At 37.1% G+C, this 25439-nt stretch overlaps 1 protein-coding gene across 1 annotated transcript in view; it reads left to right on the top strand.

Annotated features, from left to right (window-relative positions):
- LOC150075004 (uncharacterized) overlaps nt 1-25439 on the top strand; it is a 1344778-nt gene that overhangs the window by 1273806 nt on the left and 45533 nt on the right. Inside the window, exons 32-33 of the mRNA XM_090389033.1 lie at nt 2314-2510; nt 20739-20857. Of these exons, the coding sequence (XP_090245159.1) occupies nt 2314-2510; nt 20739-20857 (316 nt within the window). The remainder of the gene's footprint in view (nt 1-2313; nt 2511-20738; nt 20858-25439) is intronic.

Raw genomic sequence — 25439 nt, 5'->3', positions numbered from 1 at the left:
CTTACAGATGTTAGTTTCACTATGTGTGTAAACATTAGAAATTGCCAATGAGTGATTTCTCGTGGTCAACCTACACACTTGTCATTAGCTTCGACAAATTAGCATTCTTTAATTTGGAAATGTAAGTATTGTAATTTAAAAAAAAAAAAAAAAGTTAAGAACATGACAGAATGGTTGAAATTTTTGGGTCATTTTAGAGAATTTGATCTTTCAAGGTCATTATCATGATTGCATCTTATTGACCTTTTTACTTTAAATAAAATAATGTACAGTAATCCCCCAATTTATGATCCTTTGATCATAAGAACAAGAATTTTTGAAACTACAGACAAATTACAAACATAAAACTCAATCTTACAAACTTTTGACTAACTTCAAATGAACAATACAATTTTGAGATTAACACAGATGTGAATGAAATATCCTCAGCATTTGTGTATTTAACATACATTGTAGTATACAGTTTTGAATCTTGTTAATGCAGCATCAGGGCCAGCACATGCTTTTGTGTGAGCAAGGTCATAAATATTTTTGAAGCCATGAATGATAAGAATGAATTACCGTATTTCCCCATGTATAAGATGCACCTTAATTTTGGGGTGCGAAATTAAAAAAAAAATGTATTACATAAAGTTATTGAACTTAAGTTTTATTCATCATAAAATTCATACAACTCCTCATCACTGTCAAAACTCCCATCCATTTGCTTGTCCTCATCTGTGTCTGATGATGAATCACTGTCTTTCATATATTGCCTCGTCCTCAGTTCCATCTATGGCATTTGAAATGCCACACTTCTTAAATGACTTGACAACGATCTCAATCTTGATATTATCCCAAGATCTTTTCACCCAGGTACAAACTTCTCGTATAGTTGGTTTCTTCACTCTTCCTGCTGGTGTCAAATTGTCCCCGGAAGACTTCATCCATTAGTTCCATTCTTCTCTCATGGCAGCTTTGAAGGGTTTGTTAATGCTGACATCAAGTGGTTGGAGCTGGGATGTCAAGCCTCCAGGTATGATGGCAAGTTTTGTTTTTTGCTCTGCAGCAATCTTCTTTGTGTTTTTTGTTATGTGTGCCCTGAACTGATCAAGCACCAATAGAGCAAGTTTGCGTAAGAGCCCACCTGGTCTCCTGCTCCAAACTTTCTCAAACCAGATCTTCATCCAATCCTGATCCATCCAACCCTTGTCATGAATATGGACAGTCACTCCTCGAGGAATGTCTTCTTTTGGCATTGTTTTGCATTTGAAAATCAGCATAGTCCACTTGTCTTCACAGTTACAGTTTTCACCCCCTTCTTATCAACAGTTCTGTTACTTGGGACATCAAATTGAAGGGGGACTTCGTCCATATTTGCAATCTGTCCCAACTCAAACTGACGTGTCTTCTGACATTGAATGACAAAACAATGAAATTCAAGGACCTTCTGCTCATAGCTTTCAGGCATCTTTTGGGCAAGTCTGGTGCATGTACACATGCTTAGTCCATTCCATTTCATGAACCTGAAGCACCAGTTATGTCCTCCTTTGAAATCAGTAACTTCTTTTTCATCAGCAATTCTTCTTGCCTCATGCTGAACCATCTTTGTAGACACAGGAATTCCAATTGCCCTTTGCTCTTCAATCCATATCTTCAATTCCCTCTCTAAATCAGGCCATTTTGTTGACTTGCCTCTCATGGCCTTCTTCTGCCGTGGCGTTTTCAGTAGGGTTTCTTCTTCCCGTAGCCAGTCTCAGATTGTTTTCTCTGTTGGAGGAGGACCAAACTTATGTTCAGCAGCACGATTTCCATTCACTTTTGCAAACTGGATCACTTTTACTTGAATTCAGCACTGTACGAAAATCTTTTCTGAGCCATTTCTGGGCAGAACTTTGCAAAACTAACCTAATATACCGGTAACAAGTGCGAAACAATGAGCGCAAAGACAACAAGCATGAAAAAGCAGGAAATGCAAGTAAAAAAATCTACAACCACTGAATAAGACGCACCCAGTTTTTAAACCCCAAATTTTTCGAAAAAAGGTGCGTCTTATACATGGGGAAATACGGTAAGTATTTATTTATTATTTAGCACCTAAAATGTTTTGTGCCTTTGATAGTCATAGAACATAATATGGATTTTGATCTTGGTTTTGGGGCATCAAATAGCACTTATGATATGGATCATTAAACGACTTATGACCCATATCATAAGTCATTTAATACAGTGAACACAGAACTAAATTATCCTAATTGTAGACATTATAATAGGCAATATTTGATTTAGAATATTCTGCTGTGCCATTAATTTGATTATCCTGATGCAATTTAGGTGGGTATTATGCGCAAACCACATGGAACCTGTAAAAGGTTTCTTAGGGCGCTTTTTAAGGAGGAAATTACTAGAAGAGGAACTAAAAAGTGGAATTCAGAACCAGGACCTCACCAAAATTGTTGACTGCATGCCAAAAATATGGCAACATCTGAACAAATTCCTGGAAACTCATAGTTCTTCTGATGTTACTATAGGTAAGTTAGAAGAATTTTCCAAATTATTTTGGCTCGTTTATCTTTACACTTTCCCAAAGTCAGTTGTAGTCCCTGCCTCTGGAACTCTTTCTTCTTCACAAGTTTTATTTTCACTTTTGCATTCATAGCAGAATATTAGTTTAGATACGTATTTAGCCAGGTTTTGGTGCATGTAGATTAAGAAACAGAATGTTCAGGCTTTTGACTTGTTGCTAGGTAAAGTAGTAGTAATATCAAATGATGCAAGAAAGCAAGCTTATAAAGAATCACTCAAAAAAAAAAAAAAAAAAAAAAAACACTTCACCCATTCTCACCCTCCAAGAATTTATCTAGTTCTTCCTTGAATTTATTCAACCCATCCACTTGCACAACACCAGATGGAAGCCTGTTCCAACAATCAACCACATTCTGGATGAAAGAAAACTTCCACACATCTATCCCGCAATCATCCTTCCTCAATTTGAACTTATACCCTCACGTGTGTAGTCTCAGCAAATGGAAGAATACCATTAACAATCAGCTTACTCAATCCAGTCAAATCTCAAGACACTGCAATTTGCAGAACTGAAGCCTTTCTAGGCAAGAGCACCCTTTTGTTCCCTTTAGCAATCTGGTAGCCCTTCTCTGCACCCATTCTAGCAGATCGGCATCCTTCCTAAATGAGGCTTCCAGACCTGTATATATATACAGTACTCAAGATGAGGCCTAACCATGGCTTTATACAAAGGGATAATCACCTCTTTATTCCTGCTAGCAAAGTTTCTGTATATCATTAACAAAACCCCATGAGCTGTCCTGGCAGCATGTCTGCACTGCTCAGAGAGTTTCTTGTCTGAGTGCACAATTATCCCCAGGTCTTTTTCATTCTCTGCTACTCTGAGTGTAGTACCACCAGTTGATAAATTACTCTGAGGTTACTGCTACCCATGTGTGGTACCTTGCATTTGTCAATATTAAACTTCAACTGCCATTTCTTAGCCTATCGACCCAATTTTCTTATATCTTGTTGAGTAGCTCACTGATGACTGTCATTAACCATCCTGCCAACCTTTGGTTCATCTGCATACTTAGACATTGTCTGATATGCCTTCATCAGTATCACTGATAAATATTGAAGACAACAATGAACCCAGCACTGAATCCTAGGGAACTCCACTAATAATATTAGTCGATGAAGAGTTGATGACCACTCTATGTTGTCTTCCCCTTAACCATCCCTTTATCCATAGCAGTAACTTGCCCTTGGTGGCACATTGCTCCAGTTTGTAAAGCAGTCTTATATGTGCAACAGTATGAAACATCTTCCTGAAATCTAAGTATTTGATATCAAAATTATTTTTTGCATCCATTTCCTTGGTCACTGCGTCATATTATTATTTGGTTTTTAGGAGCATTAGCAACTACGGCCATATTGCTACGGGGATATGCTGTGGTCACTCCCTGACCTTTCCGCATTCTCTGTGTTTGGTGGTTACGAGTTCGAACTCCGGTCTAATCAAGAAGCGTGTACTACGCACTGCTGTTCTTGCCCACCTGGCTTCGGAGGCACCCACTGCATCATAATAACCTATCAGATTGGTTAGAAAAGACAACAAATCCTAAAAAAATCCATGCTGTGATTGTAGTATAATTGCATTCCTGTTCAGATGGTCCTGCATTACTTCTTTAACCAGTTATTCCATTATTTTCTTCAGAACAGACGTTATGCTAACAGGTCTGTAATTACTCGTGTTGCCTTCTGATCCTCCTTTATGAATTGGGGATATATTCACACTTCTCCAGTACATAGGGACCTCCCCTGAATCCAAAGATGCTCTCATAATTATGGCTGAGGGTTTTCTTACCCCCTATGCTTCCTCCCTTAACATAAATGGATAGATTCCATCTTCCCCAGATGCCTTATTTATTTACATGATGATCAGTAGGGCCTGAAATCCCAGACACCTTGCTTTCCAAGCTGCTGCTCATTCCAATAGTAGCAGTGCAAGAATCATAATGACCTCTGCCTGCAGATCTAGTTAAACTATTAGTCTGTGTATCCCACACCAAACTAATAATTTTCTGACTCACCTATCACCTCAATAGCATCAGTAAATATCCTTGCACCCCTTTTATTTAAGTGTATCACATCCCTGGAAAAACAGTCTCTCCTGTTGACAAGCATGGACCAAGCTGAGGATAATTCTACCCTATGAGCCTTGCACATTCTCTCAGGGCTGAATTAATTGACAAGGCTCTCAACATATATTTCCTCGTATCATGTCTGGGTAGAATTGCAAGCACTTTCAAATAAATTCAATCCTAACTCATGACTTTTTGCTTACATTGCCCTGTACATTTTAAATAAGTCTTCAGATCTCTTATTCTCTGTGATCTTTTAATATCATTAGTGCCAACATGTACAACAATATCACCTTTTGTGCCCTTAAAAATGATACATGCCCTACAACATCATATACTTTTGCTCCTGACAGACATACCCCTGATCCTATTCCACCTATCCTTCTTGCACAGCTCATCTCCCCTTTCTCTGACAGTCGAGTCACCGACAATAACCAGTTCCTGTGCAACTAGTACATTCTGCCTTGAAGATTGTCTCTGCGTTGTGAGTAAGCTCTGACAACTAAGAGCTTGATGGGCCTCCCATTTTATTTCCTTTGAGGACATCTACCCTACTCTCGAAACTCTCCTAACTGCCCATTAATCCTTTCATCATTGATGGGATTCGAACTCAGGTCTTTTTCACCCACTGTTGGGAGGACAGTGATTATACCAATTTGCCACTCGCAGAGTGAGTACCCAACTTTGAGGCAAGCCAATTTGGTTAGCAAGTACTGTGAATTATTTCACCCACTGTTGGGAGGACAGTGATTATACCAATTTGCTACTTGCAGAGTGAGTATCCAACTTTGAGGCAAGCCAATTTGGTTAGCAAGTACTGTGAATATCAGTTGATATTAGTACTAGTATTAATAGTGGCAAATGATGTAAGAAAGCAAGGTTATACAGCACGGCCAAAAAATAAAAAAATAAAAATAATAAATAAACTTCATCCCGAGTGCCAGGCACTCAAGATGAAGGGTCCGTAGTCACAAAAGGTCGTTAGTGTAGTATCTCAAATAGAGAGCTGAAAAGGAATTTCTAGTATCCCGGCTTGGCCTAAAACTGAGGAACTAATGAAAACGGTGTCTATTTGAGTCTTTCCAGTTGCTGTGAATGACAAGGGTGAGAGAAGCGATTATAAAGTTGGGGGAAAAGCGACTGGCAGGTAAGGGCCGTGCAAGACTCCACGCAGGTGCCTCAATCTGGCTCTCTGAGTACCTCCTTGCCGGGACAACTCCAGCTTTGAAAATTGTTAAAAAATACTTCTCATTGTAAAATTTATAAATGACCTTTATAGAATTATTAACCAATTATTTAGCAACCTTTTTGTCACCAAAATGAGAGTTACTTAGTACAAAGAAGGGAGCTATCAAAGTGCAATAAAAAATTGGTATTTTAATTTTAACACAAAAAGTAAATGATATATTTCAATCGGAATAGTTCTCCCTTGATAAGCATCGAATAATGCATAACTAATGTGATTTTTAAATTTTTAGCTCCATTAGCGACGGAAATAGAGGGGGACATGAAAATTACTCACATTTTCCTGTCTGGTGCCACCATTTTTAATTTTAAAAATATTTTAAAATTATATTTTGAACCTACTCGTTGAGCTCTTTCCAACAGTGCATAATAAGATATAGGTTGTCGACAATATTTTGTCCCCCCACATCTTAACCTCCCATTTCTCATTCACATTTTTGTCAACAACAATCAATATGGCGTTATGTTGGCCCACATGATGTACAAACCCATGCAAAATTTCAAGTCAGTAGGTTGAGTGGTACCAGAGATACAATGCTGTGATAGACGGACGGACAGACAGACAACCGAGTGACATTATAAGAGTCCTTCCTTAGACTGCTGACCCTATCGCCTGTCCATCCCAACAGATGAAAGTTCATTCCAGCATTCAACCACCCACTGAAGGCAAAATCATTTAGAATATCATACACTTCTGTCATTTCCATCCCAAAAAAATTACTGATCAGTGAATTCAGTTGCCAGAATATCTATTCAGTTTGTCAGCAATCTGAGTAGAATTATGAATATCTAGAACACCAGTGTGGTTCATCCTCTGCTTTCTATTGTTTTCATAAAGAAGTCTTTGCATTTTTTGTCAAACATGCATTTGGCAGCATGTCATCAAATCAGCGATGCGTAAAATAATGCATTTATCATAATTTTGATTGTAATATTTGAGAAAGCAGAATTTTTATATATATTTAAGAAGGAGGACTTGATACTCTTTAAAATGCACCTTTTTGTGATATGTATTTTCAGGATATGTTCATAGTAAATAATCAAATCTCTGGGCAGTTTTTTGATTTTTTTTTTTTTTACTTTATAATAACTCCTATATTACTTTAAGCTTCTACCAGGACAGTGATCATAATTGTTCACCAAAACAACTTAAATTTGGAAATAAAAATATATATTAAGGTCTGTCAAAAGCACCTTTAAAATCAACAAATATTCCAAGAATATGCCACCCATCAAACTCCCAAACACTGTGAATAACCTTATAAATAGCATCCTCAGTAGATTCCTTTTTGAAATCCGAATTGATTTTCTGAGGATATTAGCATTAATTGAGGCATATGATGCAAGAAACCAAACATTTTTTTACAAATATTTTTTTTTTATATTTTAGCATCAGCCAAAATATAAAACAAAAAAAAAAAACTTCCCATTTCACCAATCTGGTCACTCCAAATGTTTGTCTAGTTCAGCCTTAAATTTATTTAGGCTATCATATTCCACAACAGGGGCTTAGAGGGGAACAGGTATCCTGTGTGTTATCAGACACTCAGCCTAAAACACTGATGGATCCAATATCTCTCTATTACAGAAGATTTAGGAGAAGTCCGGTTGGCCTGCCTCCCTAAAATCCATTCATGCACACCTTCTCGATGGTAAGCCCTGTTACGTCACTTAGGTGGCAACGAACGTGTAGAGTGGTTCTCTTCAAGACGCCTGGTCAGCGTGAAGAGGAAAAGACCAAACCCTCCAGCAATGAGAGCACAACAATACAAATGGCCCTCAGTCCCCAGCAGCTTTCACTCTCCCTCTTACGGCAGCGAGAGGATCAGAGTGGAAGCAGAGGGTGCTAAGAATCTCTGGGTACGACCAGGCTGCCATGCACGGAAATTGAACTTGGCCTGTTATAACGTACGATCACTCATCGGTGAAGACTGGATATTAGAACTGGAAAAGGAATTAGAAAATGTGAATTGGAATATCATCGGTTTGGCTGAAACAAGAAGAAGAAATGAATCACTTATAAGTTTATCAAGTGGAAATCTGCTGTACACCAATGGAAACAGTGAAAGGAGTGAAGGTGGAGTTGGGTTTCTGGTCCATAAAGATTTTAAAAACAACATTTTGGAATTCAAAAGTACATCACCAAGGGTGTCAAGACTAATACTCAAGATTTCTAAGAGGTACAAGCTAAAGATTATAATGATTTATGCACCAACATCGAGCCATGATGATGAAGAGGTTGAAGAAATGTACACTGAAATTGAGAGTCTTGTAGATGAGCAGAAAACCCACTACACTATTATCATGGGGGACTTCAATGCTAAGGTTGGAAAAAGGCAAAACAGCGCAGAAAGAGGAACTATAGGAAATTTTGGAATTGGTGAAAGAAATAAAAGAGGTGAAAGACTTGTGGAATTTGCAGAATCTCAAGGAATGTCAGTAATGAACACTTTTTTCAAGAAAAGGGTGAACAGAAAGTGGACATGGAAGAGTCCAAATGGATTAACAACTAATGAAATCGACTTCATCCTCACTAACAGAAGATATATTGTGAATGATGTTACCGTCCTGAATAAGGTAAATGTTGGAAGTGATCACAGAATGGTAAGATGTACACTTGATATAGATGTAGGAAAGGAAAGGAAAAAACTGACTCGAGTAAATAATACAAAGGTCTTTGAAATAACAGAGGAGGAGAAAAAGCAGTATGTACTGGAACTTAAGAACAAGTTTGAGCTTCTGCAGACTGCTCAGGACCAAGATATCGAGGAGGAATATTACAACTTTCTGAAAGTGATAAAGCCAAAGAAACCTATAGGGAAACAGAAATCCAAATAAGAAAAAATTAGTTAAGAAACACTTGTCATGATGAACCAAAGATGACAAATGAAGAGCAAGAAAAACACTGACAGGGAGAAAATTGAGTATACTGAGTTATGCAAAGCCATTAGAAAGAGACTCAGAGAGGACATAAGAAGATTTAACACAAGAAAAGTAGAACAAGCATTAAGGGAAAACAAAGGATTTAAATCAGCAGCCATGAGCAGTAATACAGAAAGACAAATGATACTGAAACTGAAGAATAGCGATGGTGTACTTATAAACAGCAGAGAAGGCATAATTCAAATAGCAGAAGACTACTATAGAGAATTATACAAGGAGCGAGGGAATGATACCAGCAGTGGGGAAGATGGATTGCAAAGTAGCAACACATACGACATACCCGATATTCTTCCTGATGAGGTAGAACATGCATTGAAGAAAATGAAGAATCGGAAAGCCCCGGGGGAAGATGAAGTTACTGTAGAGTTGTTAAAATTGGGAGGAAGAGACATAACACAAAAACTGGCAAGGCTCTTCACAAAGTGCATTAGAAAAGGTGTGATGCCTAAGCAGTGGAATAATGTAATCATAGTTTTGCTGCATAAGAAAGGAGATAAATCAGAAATTGGAAATTATAGACCAATTAGCTTGTTATCCCATATCTACAAGTTGTTCACAAGGGTCATTACTAACAGATTAGAAAGAATACTTGATGAGAATCAACCGAAAGAGCAAGCTGGCTTTAGGACAGGATTCTCAACTATGGATCACCTTCACGTAATATCACAGCTAATGGAGAAAGCAAATGAATATAAAACACCATTATGCCTGGCATTTGTGGATTATGAAAAGGCATTTGACTCCATACAGCATAAGGCAATGTTTCGGGCACTGGAAAGACAAGGCATAGATACTCCATATATTATGATTTTGAAGAAAATATATGAGAGTGCTACATCCTTTATTAGACTAGACAAAGACAGTAGCAAATTTAAAATCGAGAAAGGAGTTCAACAAGGAGACACAATATCTCTGAAGCTGTTTACTGCTGCCCTTGAGGAAGCTTTCAGAAGATTAGACTGGTTGCAGAAAGGAGTCAATGTGAACGGAGAGTACCTAAACCATTTACGATTTGCAGATGACATTGTGGTCATAAGCCACGATCCCAAAGAATTAGAGGAAAATCTTAATCAGTTATGCACAGTTAGTAAGGATTTTGGACTAAAGATGAATATGGCTAAAACAAAAGTAATGATGAACAAGTATGCCACGGAAAGGGAAATAATGATTGAAGGAGCAGTAATTGAAAAGGTGGAGTCATATACTTATCTGGGACAAGTTATTAGCTGTAATAATGATAAATGGCTGGAAGTCAAGAGAAGAATAAATTTTGGATGGATAGCATTCAGGAAATATAGTCACATACTGAAGAGCAATATCCCAGTTTGTCTGAAACGTAAAATAATGAATCAATGTATACTCCCCACCATGACTTATGGAAGTGAAACTTGGGCACTCACCAAAAGAATGGAAGAGAAGCTGAGACCTACACAGCGAAGAATGGAACGAATCATATTGGGAATCAGACTGTTAGATAAGAAGAGAAACACATGGATTAGGCAGCAAACTCAAGTAAAGGACATTCTTATCAAAACTAAAGAACTAAAATGGTCTTGGGCAGGACACATAGCTCGAAGACATGATGGCAGATGGACTAAGAAAATAACAGAATGGTACCCAAGAGGAGCTAGAAGAAAACCTGGAAGACAAAGGCGGAGATGGATAGATGAAATTCATGAGTTTTTGGGTAGTAAATGCTCAAAACATGGCCAGTGCTTAAAACAGAAGGAACTGGAAAGTTGCTGGAGAGGCCTTCATCCTGCAGTGGATTGAAAATGGCTGATGATGATGATGATGATTCCACAACAATAGATGGAAGTCCAACTACCTGCTGGCTAAAGGCAAACTTCCGCAAATATATTCTACAACTGTCTTTCCTCAATTTAAATCTGTGCCCACTCAGGTTCTTAATCTGAGCAAGTGGACATATCCCATCAGCATTGAGTCAGCTGAAACCATTCAAGGCCTTATGAATCTCAATCAGGTCACCTCACAGGTGCCTAGTCTCCAGATGCTGCAACTTGCAGAACTTAAGCCTCTTTTGGTAAGAGCATTCCCCCTTTGTTCCTCTCACCAATCTTGTTGCTCTTCTCTGTACTCATTCTGGCAACTCTACATCCTTCCTAAAATGATCCTCCAGACCCGTACACAGTACTCAAGCTGTGGCCTGACCATTGCCTTATACAAAGGGATTATCAACTCCTTGTCTCTACTAGCAAAATTCATATATATCATTGACAAAACTCCATGACCTGCTCTGGCAGCCTGTCTGCCAACGAGAACTTCATATCTCTGCACAATTATCCAAAGGTCTTTTTCATTCTCCACCTCCCTGAGTGTAGTACCACACAGTTGGTACATTTCTCTTGGATTACTGCTACCCATATACATACTTTGCATTTGTTAATGTTAAACTTCAGTTGCCACTTCTCATCCCATCTGCCTAATTTTTCTAGATTCTGTTGCAGTAGCATACTTTCTTTACTGTCATTAACAACCCTGCCAACCTTTGTATCATCTGCAAACTTGGACACTCTTAAGCCTAATATACCTTCATCAATATCATTGATAAATACACAAAACAACAATGGGCCCAGCACCCAAACTTGGGGGACTCCGCTAATAACATTACTCCATGTAGAGCAGTGTCCATTTATTACCACTCTCTGCTGTTTCCCACTCAACTATCCCTTTATCCATTGCAGCAACTTGCCCTTAATGCCATGCTGCTCCATTTAGTACAGCAGTCTTCCGTGTGCAGCAGTATCAAAAGCTTTCCTGAAATCCAAGTATATGATATTAAAAATTATTTTTTTCATCCTGTTCCTTTGTAACCACATCGTAGTATCCAATCAAATTGGTCAGACAAGACTTCCACTTAACAAACCCATGCTGTGTCTGAACTATTACTGCAGTCTTTTGTAGGTGATCCTGCATCATTTCTTTAACAAGTGATTCCATTATTTTCCTCAGAACAGAAGTTAAATTTACAGGTCTATAATTAATTGTTTTATTTGATTACCTTTATTTGGATATAGGAAGCTTCTTTTCCACCTCTCCTAGTCCAACTCGCTAATAATTCTTAGGGCAGGTGATCTCAATTTTGCAAAACATGTGGGACATACCACAAATTTAAACATATACACCAACCGTTTATAACTGATTTAATAATAAAATAAAATAAAATAAAATGATACAAAAGACTGTAAAATAATATTTACAAAAAATATGATTATTTACAAAAAACTAATTTACAACAAAAATAAAAAAAAATAAAATAAGTAAATAAGTTAAAATGCATTAAAATATAAATTTAAAATCGATAAAAACACTATTAAAGCTTTCGGAGGTGTCTACCTCCTTCCTCAGCAATAATGAATATTTAAGCGACACATCCTTAAGTACCAGGTTCAGATGTGGGACATCTTCCCCACTGTCAGAACCGTAGTGTTCAGACCGTGCGGTCTCAACAATGAGCGCACAAGACTTCTGTCTTCAAACACCATACCTCTGGCAGCAAGGAAGCCATTGCGTGGATTGGCACGAAATTGGATTTTTGATGGTCTAAACTGCTTAATAAACTGCTTAATGCAACACAACTACCACAAACTACTTATTGCAGAAACCTTAGAGACGAAACTACATGAAACTTCAATCAATATCCGTAGACCATTCCTATTGTCCGACGATTGGTCACTTATACGCATGCGTGAAGAACAAACACTACAACATAAGACAAAAGTTTCGGATTAATTGGGAGTTGATCTATCCCTGTGAACATGACGCCCCGAAAAGTTCTAGTCCGACTCAAGGAATGTAGAGAATAACTGCCCCCCCATATCCAATTTGTTTAGACCCCTAAATTTAACTCAAGTCCAGCTACAGGACGAAAAGAAATAATTGGTCCATATTTATTAAGCAGTTTAGACCTTCAAAAATCTAATTTTATGCCAATCCACGTAATGGTTTCCTTGCTGCCAGAGGTATGGTGTTTGAAGACAGAAGTCTTGAGTGCTCATTGTTGAGACCGCACAGTCTGAACACTACGGTTCTGACAGTGGGGAAGATGTCCCACATGTTTTGCAAAATTGATATCGCCTTCCCCAAGAATTATTAGCGAGTTGGACTAGGAGAGTTGGAAAAGCAGCTTCCTATATCCAAAATAAAGGTAATCCTGTTGATTCATAATATAATAGAATATAGGAATTATTGAGCACTTAATAGCTCTCTGTTATCAAAAATAATTATTTGTATACATCCTTTCAACCTCCTTTGTGAATTGGGAATACATTTGCACATCTCCAGTCCATGAGGACCTCCACTGAATGTAACGATGCTCTCATAATTGTGGCTAAGAGTTTGCTTACTTCCCTCACTGCCTCCATCTGCCCCAGGTACCTTTTTTATGTTTAACTTCAACAATTTCTCCTCCACTTTGCTCTTCCTTATTGCAAAAATCATTTAGTTCCCTGTTAGAGTTCAGTAAACTTTTGTCCCACACCTCCTTACAAAATTCTTCATATGCGAATATAGATGCAAAATTCTCATTCAGTTTGTCAGCTATCTGAGCAGGATCATGAACAGTCGATCCACCAACATCAAATGGACCAATCTGATTCATCTCCTTCCTTCTAGAGTTTACATATGTAAAGAAGTCTTTGTTGTTTTTCTTTGCATCCCTTGACAAGGATTTCTCATAATTGGCCTTCGCTTGCCTAACTTTCTTTGTGACTTGATTACAGACTAAATTATATCTGCTGTAGGCTTCTGTGTCACCTGATAATTTATATGCATCCCACGCATTTTTCTTCTCTGCCAGGAGTATCATTAGTTCATCTGACATCTATTTAGGTCTAAATCTTGAACAGTATTTCCAGAGCCGGAACTAGGGTGGGCGAGCGGGGCTCCAGTCCCAGCACAGAATTTTAACAGCACGCTTGACCAGTTATTTATTTTAATATTGCTTCATCTTTTATTTAATTACAGTTGGGCTTTTTGTGATTTTGTGAGAGTGAAAAAAATTATAAATTTGGGATTTATAATCACTTCCGGAAAAAATTATCAGGGAGGAACAGTGTTTTACAAATTTCGAAAATAACAGAGAAACTCCAATTACAAATTTCTATAAAGCACTGCCCATTTTGTGATGTCCCACTTCTGAGCTATTTGATATCTCCTTCATAAAGCAATTTTAACAGAGAATGAAAAATGGAGACTAATTTTAAAAATTATTCTATTATTTTGTGCAAAAAATAATCTTCCATTAAGAGGTTTCAAATGAGATAATTGGGAATCTGATAGCTGAAATATTTCCTCAATATTATTGAACTTAGTCATTATAATAAAACTTTCAGAACTCGTCGAGAAAGAAACTGAATTATTTATCTCATAAAATTCAAGACTAATTTATATGATTAATTGGAAATTAAATTTTGGCCGGTATTATTTCAAAAATTAAAAAAAGCTAAGTACTTCTCCTTTTTAATTGATTGTAAATCATGAACAAATGTCCCAAATAATTAGATATGTACAAATTACAGATAGAAAAAATCAATACAAGAGTGTTTTTTTTTTTTTTTTTTTTAACCCCAAACACGAGAGGTATTAGAACTTATAGTACTTAGTACAGTGCTTGGGTTGGAGGTTGAGAAGACGAAAGATGATATTTGTTGACATTAGATTTGAACTTCTGTAGACTAATTTTCAGGAAATATGTATGAAGGAAGGTTGTTCCAGAAAATGGCAGTTGAAAGAATAAACAAGGAAGATGAAATGTAGGTTCTGTGAGTTTAACTGCCCTCTTCTGAATGGACAGTAAATGGATGATGGCTGGTGGCGGAATGTGTTTGGACTGTTTTGAAAGACAGAACAGGAATTATAGAAGTCAATTCAGAAGAATAGTGCCCATGGAAGTATCTGTAGAAAAGGCATGCAGCAGAAACACTATGTTTATGAGACAGCAAGTGGAGAGAATCTGTTAGAGAGGAGTCATTAATTAACCTTAATGCCCTCTTCGGAATGGAATTTGAAGCCTGAGAAAGGTTTTGAGGGGCACCGCCCCAGATGTGGGGACAATATTCCATGGTAGGGTGGATTTGCGATTTGTACAGAGTGCACTCTGTATAAATCGCAAATTGGCGTTACTTTTCTTCCAAACAACTGTATGGAAGAAAAGTAACAACGCCGAGAGTGAAAGAGAAAACCAAGTTTTTTCAAATTTAGAAGTCAGGATAATCCCCAAAAGAGATATATCATCATGCCTAGAAATTGAAGTGTCATCAAAGATAAGCATAGAAACAGGGAGCAGAAGAATCCTTTTTGCGAGATATATGATAAGACTGAGTTTTCGAAGGATTAAAATCAACTAAGTTGTCTTTGCCCCACTGGAGAATTACCTGGAGATCAGCATTTAAGGAATTGGTAGTAGATATATTGTAGAAGTTGAAGCTGATTGAGCAGGGCAAGGTTTCTCAAAATGAAAAGTGGAATGCAGTGTGCTATAATTGTCAAAACTATGGACAGGATTTCCAGTCAGTGGAAGAAGGTCATTAATATACAAGAGGTAAAGAACTGAACCTTGGGGAAACACCAGCATTAGTGGAGAAGTCAGAAGACAGACAGCCATCTACCATCACCCTCAGGTGCCTCCATAGCCAGGTGGGAAGGAGCAGCAGTGAATAGCACACGCTTCTTGATTAGACCGGGGTTCGAGCCTGTCACCACCAAATACGGAAGATGCGGAAAATTCAGAGAATGACCACCGCATATTCCCAGAGCAATATGGCCTTAGTTGCTAATGCTCCTAAAAACCAAATAACAACAACAATCATCACCCTCAATGAGCGATTAGAGAGAGAAAACTGGATAACCAATTACATAAAACAGTTGGCAAACCATAAGATGGAAGCTTGTTTAGAAGACCTTAATGCCAAACACTATCAAAAGCCTTTGAGATGTCAAGAGTAACTGCTTGTGTTTCACCGAACTTTTACATTGAATTGGTCCATAAATAGGTAACATAGGCCAGAATTCACCAGTAGATCGACACTGATGGAATCCATACTGGCAATCATTGATCAAACGGAAGATTTCTAGATAGTATAAGAGTTGGCAGTTAATTGATTTCTCCATTACTTTATAAAGAGTAGAAGTAATTGTATTGGCACAATAATTGGATAGGAGGACTTTGTCACCCTTTTTAGGAACTGGCTGGATATGAGCAAATTTCCAAGCAGAAGGAAAAGCCTTTTGGAAAGTGAAAAAAATCATCAGTCGTGATGGAAGAGATGGGGAAGGGTTGACTAGAACTTAGCTCTGGAGACTAAACATAGGTTCCATCACTTCAAGCCTCCAATAAGCAAAGTGGTGGTATTGCACCGGTTGATGAGAGTCATCTACCACCAGTATTGCCTGGTAACACAGAGGGGCGGCATTCCTCCATGTGGTGTGGGTGCCACATGGAGAAAAAAGAAAAAAGCTATACTGGGAAGATATTAGGTGAACAGATCATTAGATAAAATAATAAAGATTATACTGGTTTTTTTTACCTGCTTATTTTTGCAAAAAATATCTATATTACTATTATTTAACTTTAGGGAACTATATTAAAATAATAGTGATCAAGATGGGAGTTTTAACTAACATTGTATGAAAAAGGTTATGATTTCTTAATGGTCTAGCTGGGCAAGGCAACTAAAGTCAATAAGACTAAGAAGTTCTGATGCATCAATAATGACAACATGTCAAATCTGTTGAACAGGCTTAAATCTAATAGACCTTGTTTACCTGAAGCATTTGAAACTAAAATGTTTGCACCAGTTTAAGTAAGTTTTGTTCTCATAATTTAAATTACCCCTAAATACCAGGAATATGATGGGAGACCAAACCTGATTTTGTAATAACTTATTAAATACTGGAGAAGTTTACTCCAGTATTTAATAAGAAACCTGAAGTCATTAAAACTTTTTACTGTTCTTTATTAAGAAGCCCTAAATTTTTTGGAGCTTTTGCAGTTCTGATGTGGTTTCCAAATGTCGGGACATTTTTATTCCCAAATATATAAGTTCATTTCTGCAGATAATATATTGCCCTGCAACTGTGAAGTTATATTCCATTATCCTGTTTTTATGATAATCACTAAAAGAGATCATACAGCATTTCTCTCGGTTGATTGTAATACCATTATCCTTAACCCACTGGCTAATTTAATTTATGGCTATTTCAGAAATAGCCTTGTAAATTTTAATATCATTGGCATATATTAGTAAAGGTGAGTTGACATTATGTATGGCTGCTGCTGCTGTGATATTATCAATAAAAATTCCAAATAGAAGGGGACCCAGAGCAGGGCCCTGGGGGAATCCCTTTTTTAATAGGAAGTATGTTAGAATAAATTTGATTTATTCTAAATTTAAATTTGATAAATCTCTCATTAAAAAATTCACCAAACCATTTTAATGTTTTTCCTTCCACTGCTTCAACATATGAATGTTGAACATATAAACTTCAACATATAGATGTTGAAGTTTACTTTCTAGGATATTATGTGGCACTGAATCAAATGCTTTTGATATATCAGTATACACTACATTTAATTGTTTAATCTTGTGAAATACAGTTCTCATTTCACATGCTATAGTAAGTAAGTTTATAGATATTGATCTGCCAGTGATGAACCCATGATGTATATTTTCCACTTATATTTAATAAAGCTACTAGTTTGAATGTAAACAATTTATTCAATGATTTTAAACAGGGCATTAGCTTTATGAATTGGTCAGTATGAATTAATATTTGTCCTATCACCCTTTTTATACATAGGGATAATTAATGCATGTTTTAGCATTAATGCTAATGCTAATTTTGCTAATGTTGATGTCACCAACAGCAAATTCAAAATGGGAAGCATTCAAAGAATTTAACTTTGAAGCTACTAGGCTCTACATGCCAACTAAGAAATATTGTTCAAGGTTTAGGCTTAAATGGATGTCAGATGAACTAATGAGACATATGGCAGAGAAGAAAAATGCATGGGATACATATAAATTAATGGGTGACATGGAAGCCTATGATAGATATAAAGCTGGTCTGTAACCAAGTCACAAAGGAGATTAGTCAAGGCAAAGGCAGATTATGAGAAATCCTTGGCAAAGGATGCAAAGAAAAACAGAAAAGAGTTCTTTACCTATGTAAACTCTAGAAGGAAAGGGATGAATCAGATTGGTCCACTGGATATTGATGGTTCAACTGTGGATGATCCTGCTCAGATGGCTAACAAACTAAATGAGTATTTTGCATCTACATTCATCCATGAGGAGTTATTCAGGGAGGGGATTTCCAGAGGTGAGTTAAACTCTGGCAGTGAGCTAGATGATTTTGTAATAACTGAGAGAAATTGTTGACGATAAACATAAAAAAGGCACCCGGGGTGGATGGGATCTATCCAGTTATATTAAAGGAGGCAGAAAAGGAAGTAAGCAAACCCTTAGCCATAATTATGAGAGCTTCTTTGGACTCAGGGGAGGTACCCATAGACTGGAGATGTGCAAATGTGACCTCAATTCACAAAGGAGGATCAAAGGCTGACACAAGTAATTATAGACCTGTGAGTTTAACTTCTGTTCCAGGAAAATTAATGGACGCACGGTTTAAAGAAGCAATGCAGGATCATCTAGACAAGACTTCAGTTATAGCTCGGACACAGCATGGTTTTTTTGAGGGAAAGTCTTGCCTGACCAATTTGATTGGATATTATGATGCAGTCACAAAAGAACTGGATGCAGGAAATAACTTTGTATTATATATTTGGATCTTAGAAAAGCTTTTGATACTGTTGCACATGGAAGACTGCGCACAAATTGGAGCAGTGTGGCATTGGAGGCAAACTGCTGCTATGGGTAGGGTAAAGAGATGGTTGAGGGGGAGAAGACAGAGAGTGGTAATCAATGGACACTGCTCATTGTGGACTATGTTATTAGTGGAGTCCCTCAGGGTTCAGTGTTGGGTCCATTGTTGTTTTCTGTATTTATAAATGATATTATATTTATGATGGTATATCGGGCTTAATGTCCAAGTTTGCAGATGATATGAAGGTTGGCAGGGTTGTTAAGGAAACTACTGACAGTATGCTGCTGCAACAGGATCTAGAAAAGTTGAGCAGATGGGCTGAGAGGTGGCAAATGAAGTTTAATGTTGACAAATGTAAAGTACTGCATATAGGAAACAGTAATCCCAGAGTAACGTATCAACTCTGTGGTACTACACTGACAGCGGAAGAGAATGAAAAGGACCTGGGGGTAATTGTGCAGGCAGATATGAAGTTTTCCGAGCAGTGCAGACGGTCTGCAAGAGTAGCTCAGGGTGTTTTGTCAATGATATACAGGAATTTTTCTAGCAGGGATAAGGAGGTGATTATCTCCTTGTATAAGGCAATGGCGAGGCCACACCTTGAGTACAGTATACAGGTCTGGAGGCCTCATTTCAAGAAGGATGTATAGCTGCTGGAAGTACAGAGAAGGGCAACAAGATTAGTGAATGGAATAAAGGGTTGCTCTTACGAAGAAAGGTTTAATTTTTTTCAAATTATAGTGTCTGGAGACTAGGCACCTGCGAGGTGTTCTGATTGAGGTGTATAAAGCCTTGAATGGTTTGAGCATGCTCAATGTTGATGAGATTCTTCCTCTTGCTCAGAATAATCACCTGAGAGTGCATAAATTCAAATTGAGGAAAGACAGTTGTAGGATAGATATGCAGAAGTTTGCCTTTAGCTAGCGGGTGGTTGATTGCTGGAAAAACTTCCATCTGTCGTTGTAGAAGTTGATAGCGTAAATAGATTCAAGGAAGAACTTGACAAACATTTGGAGTGAGGGGATAGGTGAAATAAGGGTGTTTTTTTTTTTTTTTTGGCTGATGCTATATAAGCTTGCTTTCTTGCATCATGTGCCTATGCTAATGTTACCAAATATATTTTTATAGCGATTTATTTAACTTGATTTGGTGCAGTATGGTCTGCCATTACGTAGCAAATTACCTTACACATCATCCAGCATGGATTCATTATGTTATTGGAGGAAAATCCAGATACCACTGGCAGTTTGCAGAAATGGGAAACAGATGGTTTAGCTCTATTTCCCATTTCTAGTTTTTTTTTTTTTTTTTTTTTCAGAAACGTTTTGTTTTGTTAAATCTTCTTCTGTTGAAGCATCACTTTCAGATCAGAGAGGACATCTAGTTTCTCATTGCTTTCTTCCAAGAGAGAATTCTAGTTCTCAATCACATTTCCTCTTAAATAGCACAGAAAGCACACCACCAGAGTGCCACAAGGTGGTGTGCTTTCAGTGATTTTTCTCACTGCAGTCATAGTTCCCATCATCTTAATTGATTATGGGAACTATGACTACAGTAAGTAGAACCCCTGAATTGGAGCAATCTTGCCAGCTTTGACCTGCAAATTTACCCCTGAAAATCAGCTCTTCCTTTCTCATTAAAACCTAGCCTTGCAGAGCTCAATGCACAACTTGGTGGCATTATCATGGGTACAGTGCAAGCCCACATGATTGACCTCCTGTTCAGTCACGAACTGTCATTCAATAATCAAATTGAAAAGACCAGTACCAAATTTTGAAGATTAACTGGGCATTGTTGCACCCCAGATTGCAATAAAAGTGATTGTCGTTTTTTTTAAATTTAGGGTCCTTTTTTGCTTTAGAAGTCTAACCTTCTTTTTTTTTTTTTTTAATTTCTGGAAAAAGTTTTTAAAATATTATTTTTAAAATTTTTCTGTTTTTGGTGTATGAATGATCTGCTTGAATGATCAGAAGCCTGTAACCATTAATTATCAGGATGTTTCTACACTTTATAATCACTCTATAATATTTTGTATTTCAATGTCCTAATGCTAATTTTATTATACTTATTTAGGGCCAAGGTTGTTTCTGTCATGTCCAATGAATGTATCTAGCTCACAAGTGTGGTTTACAGATTTATGGAATTACAGTATTATTCCTTATTTACTAGAAGCTGTTCGAGAAGGTCTACAGGTAGAAAGTTTAAATATAATTAATACTTATGAGTATTATATATTCAAAGTCATAATATAAGCTGTTTATGCTAGATACAATAAAATTTAATTAATTTTGTTCTGCCAATTTTTAAAAGTTTTATTATTACTATTGTAATATTGGGGGGGGGGGAGGTTCACATTTTTTTAAGTGTTATTGCTTTATAATTTCTTTCATTGCAAACCTCAGGAAAAAAAATCTTTAGTTTTATTTTGTGTCATCTGATTATGCTAAAATGAGAGAAAGTGAAAAGTGGATATTATAAAGATATAGATACAGAATCAATTGTAGTATTTATGTCTTATAGCAGATTGATCATGTATGTCTTCTACACCTTGTTTGTTTTAGAGCACTGAAATTAGAGTATATTTTAACCCATTTTTCTCTATTTACAGTTATACTAGCTGTGACTGAAGTAAAAAAGTTTCCTTCATGAGAGATAGAGTGCATATTAGTGAGTGCAAAAAGGATTGATAGCATTTGGCAGATCTCAAAGACAGCCTCTTAAAAAAGTAGCTAAATTCTGGTGTTTCAGAAAGAACAGTAATAAGAGCTTTTAAGGGAAGGTGTGAGTCAGTCAACCAGAAATCAGCAACAGAATTATAATTATAAAGCCTGTGGTAATTGATTGTAATCAGTGACAAATATTGCATCCAGTAAACAAAAAATCATTTTAAACAAGACACAAACTGCGGCACTCGGTTAACCGAGAAACTCGTCAGCCAATTTCTGAGAACCCTGGGAAGAGAATTACATAACGTGGATATCTAGAGTAGGACCTCCTGAAAAGACCAATGTTAACAACTGCACATAAAGTCCAGCTAATATTTTGTAAACTCCTGGCCTTCTGGCTATGAAGATCTCTCTCTCTCTCACTCTCAAAAGGTATAAAAACTGTGTGATGTGATGAATCCAAATTTTGTCTATAACATAATGATGCTAGGGATCACCTTAACAGGAGAAGAAATGAGGCATTTCACCAGACTGTCATACAAGCTCTTGGTCGCCCAGTGATGCTTTGGGAATGTTTTAACTCTTAGGAAGTGGGTTGCCTACTTGAAATACCAACCAGGATGAATCAACCTGATCATTCAGAATATACAAATATTTTTGAATGATCAGGTTGTGCCTTTTGTTGAATATTTGAGAAACACCCATGATTTCAACACTCCTGTGTTCAGGGATGCCAATCGTTCACATCACAGGATCTTTGCTGTTTTAAACTGATACAAGGAACACAAGGGAATGGTGGTAGGACATTTAAACAGGTCACACAACTAGATTTAAATTCTCTAGAGAATGGAACTATCTTTAACAGAAAGTGAATGACAACAGCATACACAAAACTTGAATGAATTACAGACTCAATTGCTTTCAGAATTACCTAATATCGATATGAATTGTTTAAGGGGTTTAGCTAAGTTCTTACCAGTAAAAATTCATGAAGTGGTTCATGTAAGGGTTTCACATTATTAATTTGAATAATGTGAAACCCTTACATGATTGGAATACATTAACAATCAATTGTAATGAATTTAAATTGGAAAAGGATGTTTGCAGAACAGATGTTCGGAAATTCAAATTTACTTGTTGGAATAAACTTCCATCTACTCATAATATTGCGCAGATGGAGAGTTTGAATAAATTTAAGGAAGGTTTGGGCAAATTATTGGAATGAGTAAATTAATTAATTATTTTTTTTCCTAGTGCAACATATGCTTCCTATCATAATAATAATAATAATGATAATAATAATAATATTAATATTATTAATAATATTATTAATAATAATAATAATAATAATAATGTTCTGTTGATCAGTGACAAGATGTGGATGAGACATGGGGCTCATCACTTTCAGCCATAGACAAAGGAACAATCAAAACAGTGGTAACACAGCTCTTCCACCCCTCCAAAGACAGCCAGTTCCTTTCCTTCTGTTGGGAAAAGGTGATGTTATAAGTTTTTTGAGATGTTGATGGAGTGTTACTAGTTGGACTGTCTTCAGAAAGGCAAGAGTCACAATGGCATATTACAGACCTTGTGAGGCATTTGTATGAAAACAGCAAAGATAAACACAGAGGAAAACTCAGCAAAGGAGTCTCATTCTACTAGAATATCTCACCTGCTCACAAGTCTGCCATTGTCATGGCTGCATATCAGACTTTAACCTATTTCCTAATTTGAAAAAATACTTGGCTAGCATCCCTTTTTCCACTGACAGTGATGCTTTCTTGGAGGCCCAAGAGAAATTTTCTTCACAGCTGGAACCAATGCATTGTAGCAACAGTGACAAAGTGTATTGACTCCAGAGGAAACTATGTTGAAAGTAACATGTTACCAGACTACTCAAATCAACCCTTTATGCTCTGAGTACAAGCTTTTAAAATGCTTTTTGTATATGAACTAGAATAAGTGGTAGTTGGGAATGAGGCTATACCATGTGTGCCTGAAAATTTCAGATGCTGTTCATAACAGGTAGGTTTTGAAATACTTTTAAACTTTTTAATTACTAAATTATAGTTAATAAATGTTAAAATCGGCAAAATGGACCTTCAAGATCGCAGGCACGAATGAAACTCAGCCAAGCCAGATGCTCGGACCGGCTCCAATGCAAGCATATCCACACCAACTGCATTGTAAAAACAGCAAGACCACCTTAATTGGCACATGAGTGATTAACACAAGCCTCAGAATACAAAATCACCAAGTCTCAAAATAACAAGTGACCAGCAATATTCACTCAAAATTTTTCATTAGCAGGCTGAATCCATTGGCAAAAGTTAAACAAATTGAGGCACTATTGAAGGAACTAGGCATACCTGGCAAGCCTTTTAAAATCAATACCAAGCAACCCTCTTATGCCTCCTGCAGGATTCTGATTGATGGGCCCAACTACCAAGGGACTAATAGATTAACAGTAGCTGCTGGTAGAGGAGAAAGTGATTCTTGCATTGCTTCTATTGAAATGAGCAGCAGCCTGGAAAACAAGGTGCAGGGGATTCCAAAGACTGCTAGGAGTCATTGTGGAACAAGTGGCTGTGTTAGGGTAGCTAAGAATAGGAACAGGTGAAAGTATACTTGTGTGTACACCAGTGCTAGAAGTTTGGTAAATAAATTTGATGAATTTGAGGTGTTGATCAAAACTTAAAAGGCAGATATTGTTGGGATAACAGAAACATGGTGTCACACATATATTCATATATTAGGAATGCAGAACTGGAATTTGGGGAGTACAATGTGTACAGGAATGATAGATGGGATAGGAAGGGAGGAGGGTTTATGCTATTGGCTAAGAAATACATAACATCTAAGGAAGTGCATCCAATTGATGTTGGTTGACAATGCAATGTTGAGTCTGTTTTGTGTGACATAAGCACTGGGAAAGGAAAAATGAGAGTAGAAGTGTGTTATAGGCCTCATGACTCTGATGAGTATAATAAACATAGAGTGGGCCAGTAAATCAGAGTGTCTTATAATGAGGGATTTTAATTTCCCAGATACTGACTGGAATTTGTGGGATGTTTCACTCACACATTAACAACTTTTGTTAATGTTTGAGTGAAATTCGATTTTTGTGGATTTATTGGATGATTGTTTTCTACAGCAGCAAGTTCGGGAAGAAACTGGAGAGAGTAACCCTTTTGATCTGATTATCAGTAGTGATTCTTTATGCATTAAGAATCTGCAGATAAAGGAACCACTAGGTGGCAGTGATCACAGTGTGCTGAAGTGGAATTTAATCCAAGAGGTAACTACCATCAAGGGTAATGGGAAGGGTTTATACTTTCGTAAAGATTACTATGGTGGTCTGAGACAGTATTTAAATTCTATACGGCGGGACCAACTGATGATGATACCAATGGCAAATTCAAAATGGGAAGCATTCAAATAATTAATCTTGGAAGCTACTACGCTTTTCACACCAACTAAGAAATATTGTTCAAGATTTAGGCCTAAATGGATGTCAGATGAACTAATTAGACATGTCGCAGAGAAGAAAAATGCATGGGATACATATAAATTAACAGGTGACATGGAAGCCTATGATATATATAAGCTGGTCTGTAAGTAAGTCACAAGGGAGATTAGGCAAGCAAAGGCAGATTACAAGAAATCTTTGGCAAAGGATGCAAAGAAAAACAGCAAAAAGTTCTTTACTTACAGAAACTCTAGAAGGAAGGTGATGAATCTGATTGGTTCACTTGTTATCGATGGTTCAACTGTTGATGATCCTGCTCAGGTAGCTAACAAAGTAAATGAATATTTGCATCTACATTCACAGATGAGGAGTTATTCAGGGAGGGGAATGCCAGAGGTGTATTAAACTCTGGTAGTAAGCTAGATAATCTTGTAATAACTGAGAGTTAAGTGGAGGTGAAATTGTTGAAGATAAACATAAGAAAGGCACCTGGGGTGGATGGAATCTATCCAGTTATTTTTAAGGAGGCAGCAGAGGAAGTAAACAAACCCATAGCCATAATTATGAGAGCTTCCTTGGACTCAGGGGAGGTACCCATGGACTGGAGATGTGCGTTGGTGACCCCAATCCACAAAGGAG

The sequence above is a fragment of the Mastigoproctus giganteus genome, chromosome 14, assembly GCF_048544385.1.
Source record: "Mastigoproctus giganteus isolate SK-2022 chromosome 14, ASM4854438v1, whole genome shotgun sequence".
Taxonomy (NCBI): domain Eukaryota; kingdom Metazoa; phylum Arthropoda; class Arachnida; order Uropygi; family Thelyphonidae; genus Mastigoproctus; species Mastigoproctus giganteus.
The sequence above is the reverse complement of the archived record's forward strand: the minus strand, read 5'-3'. Positions and strand labels throughout refer to the sequence as shown.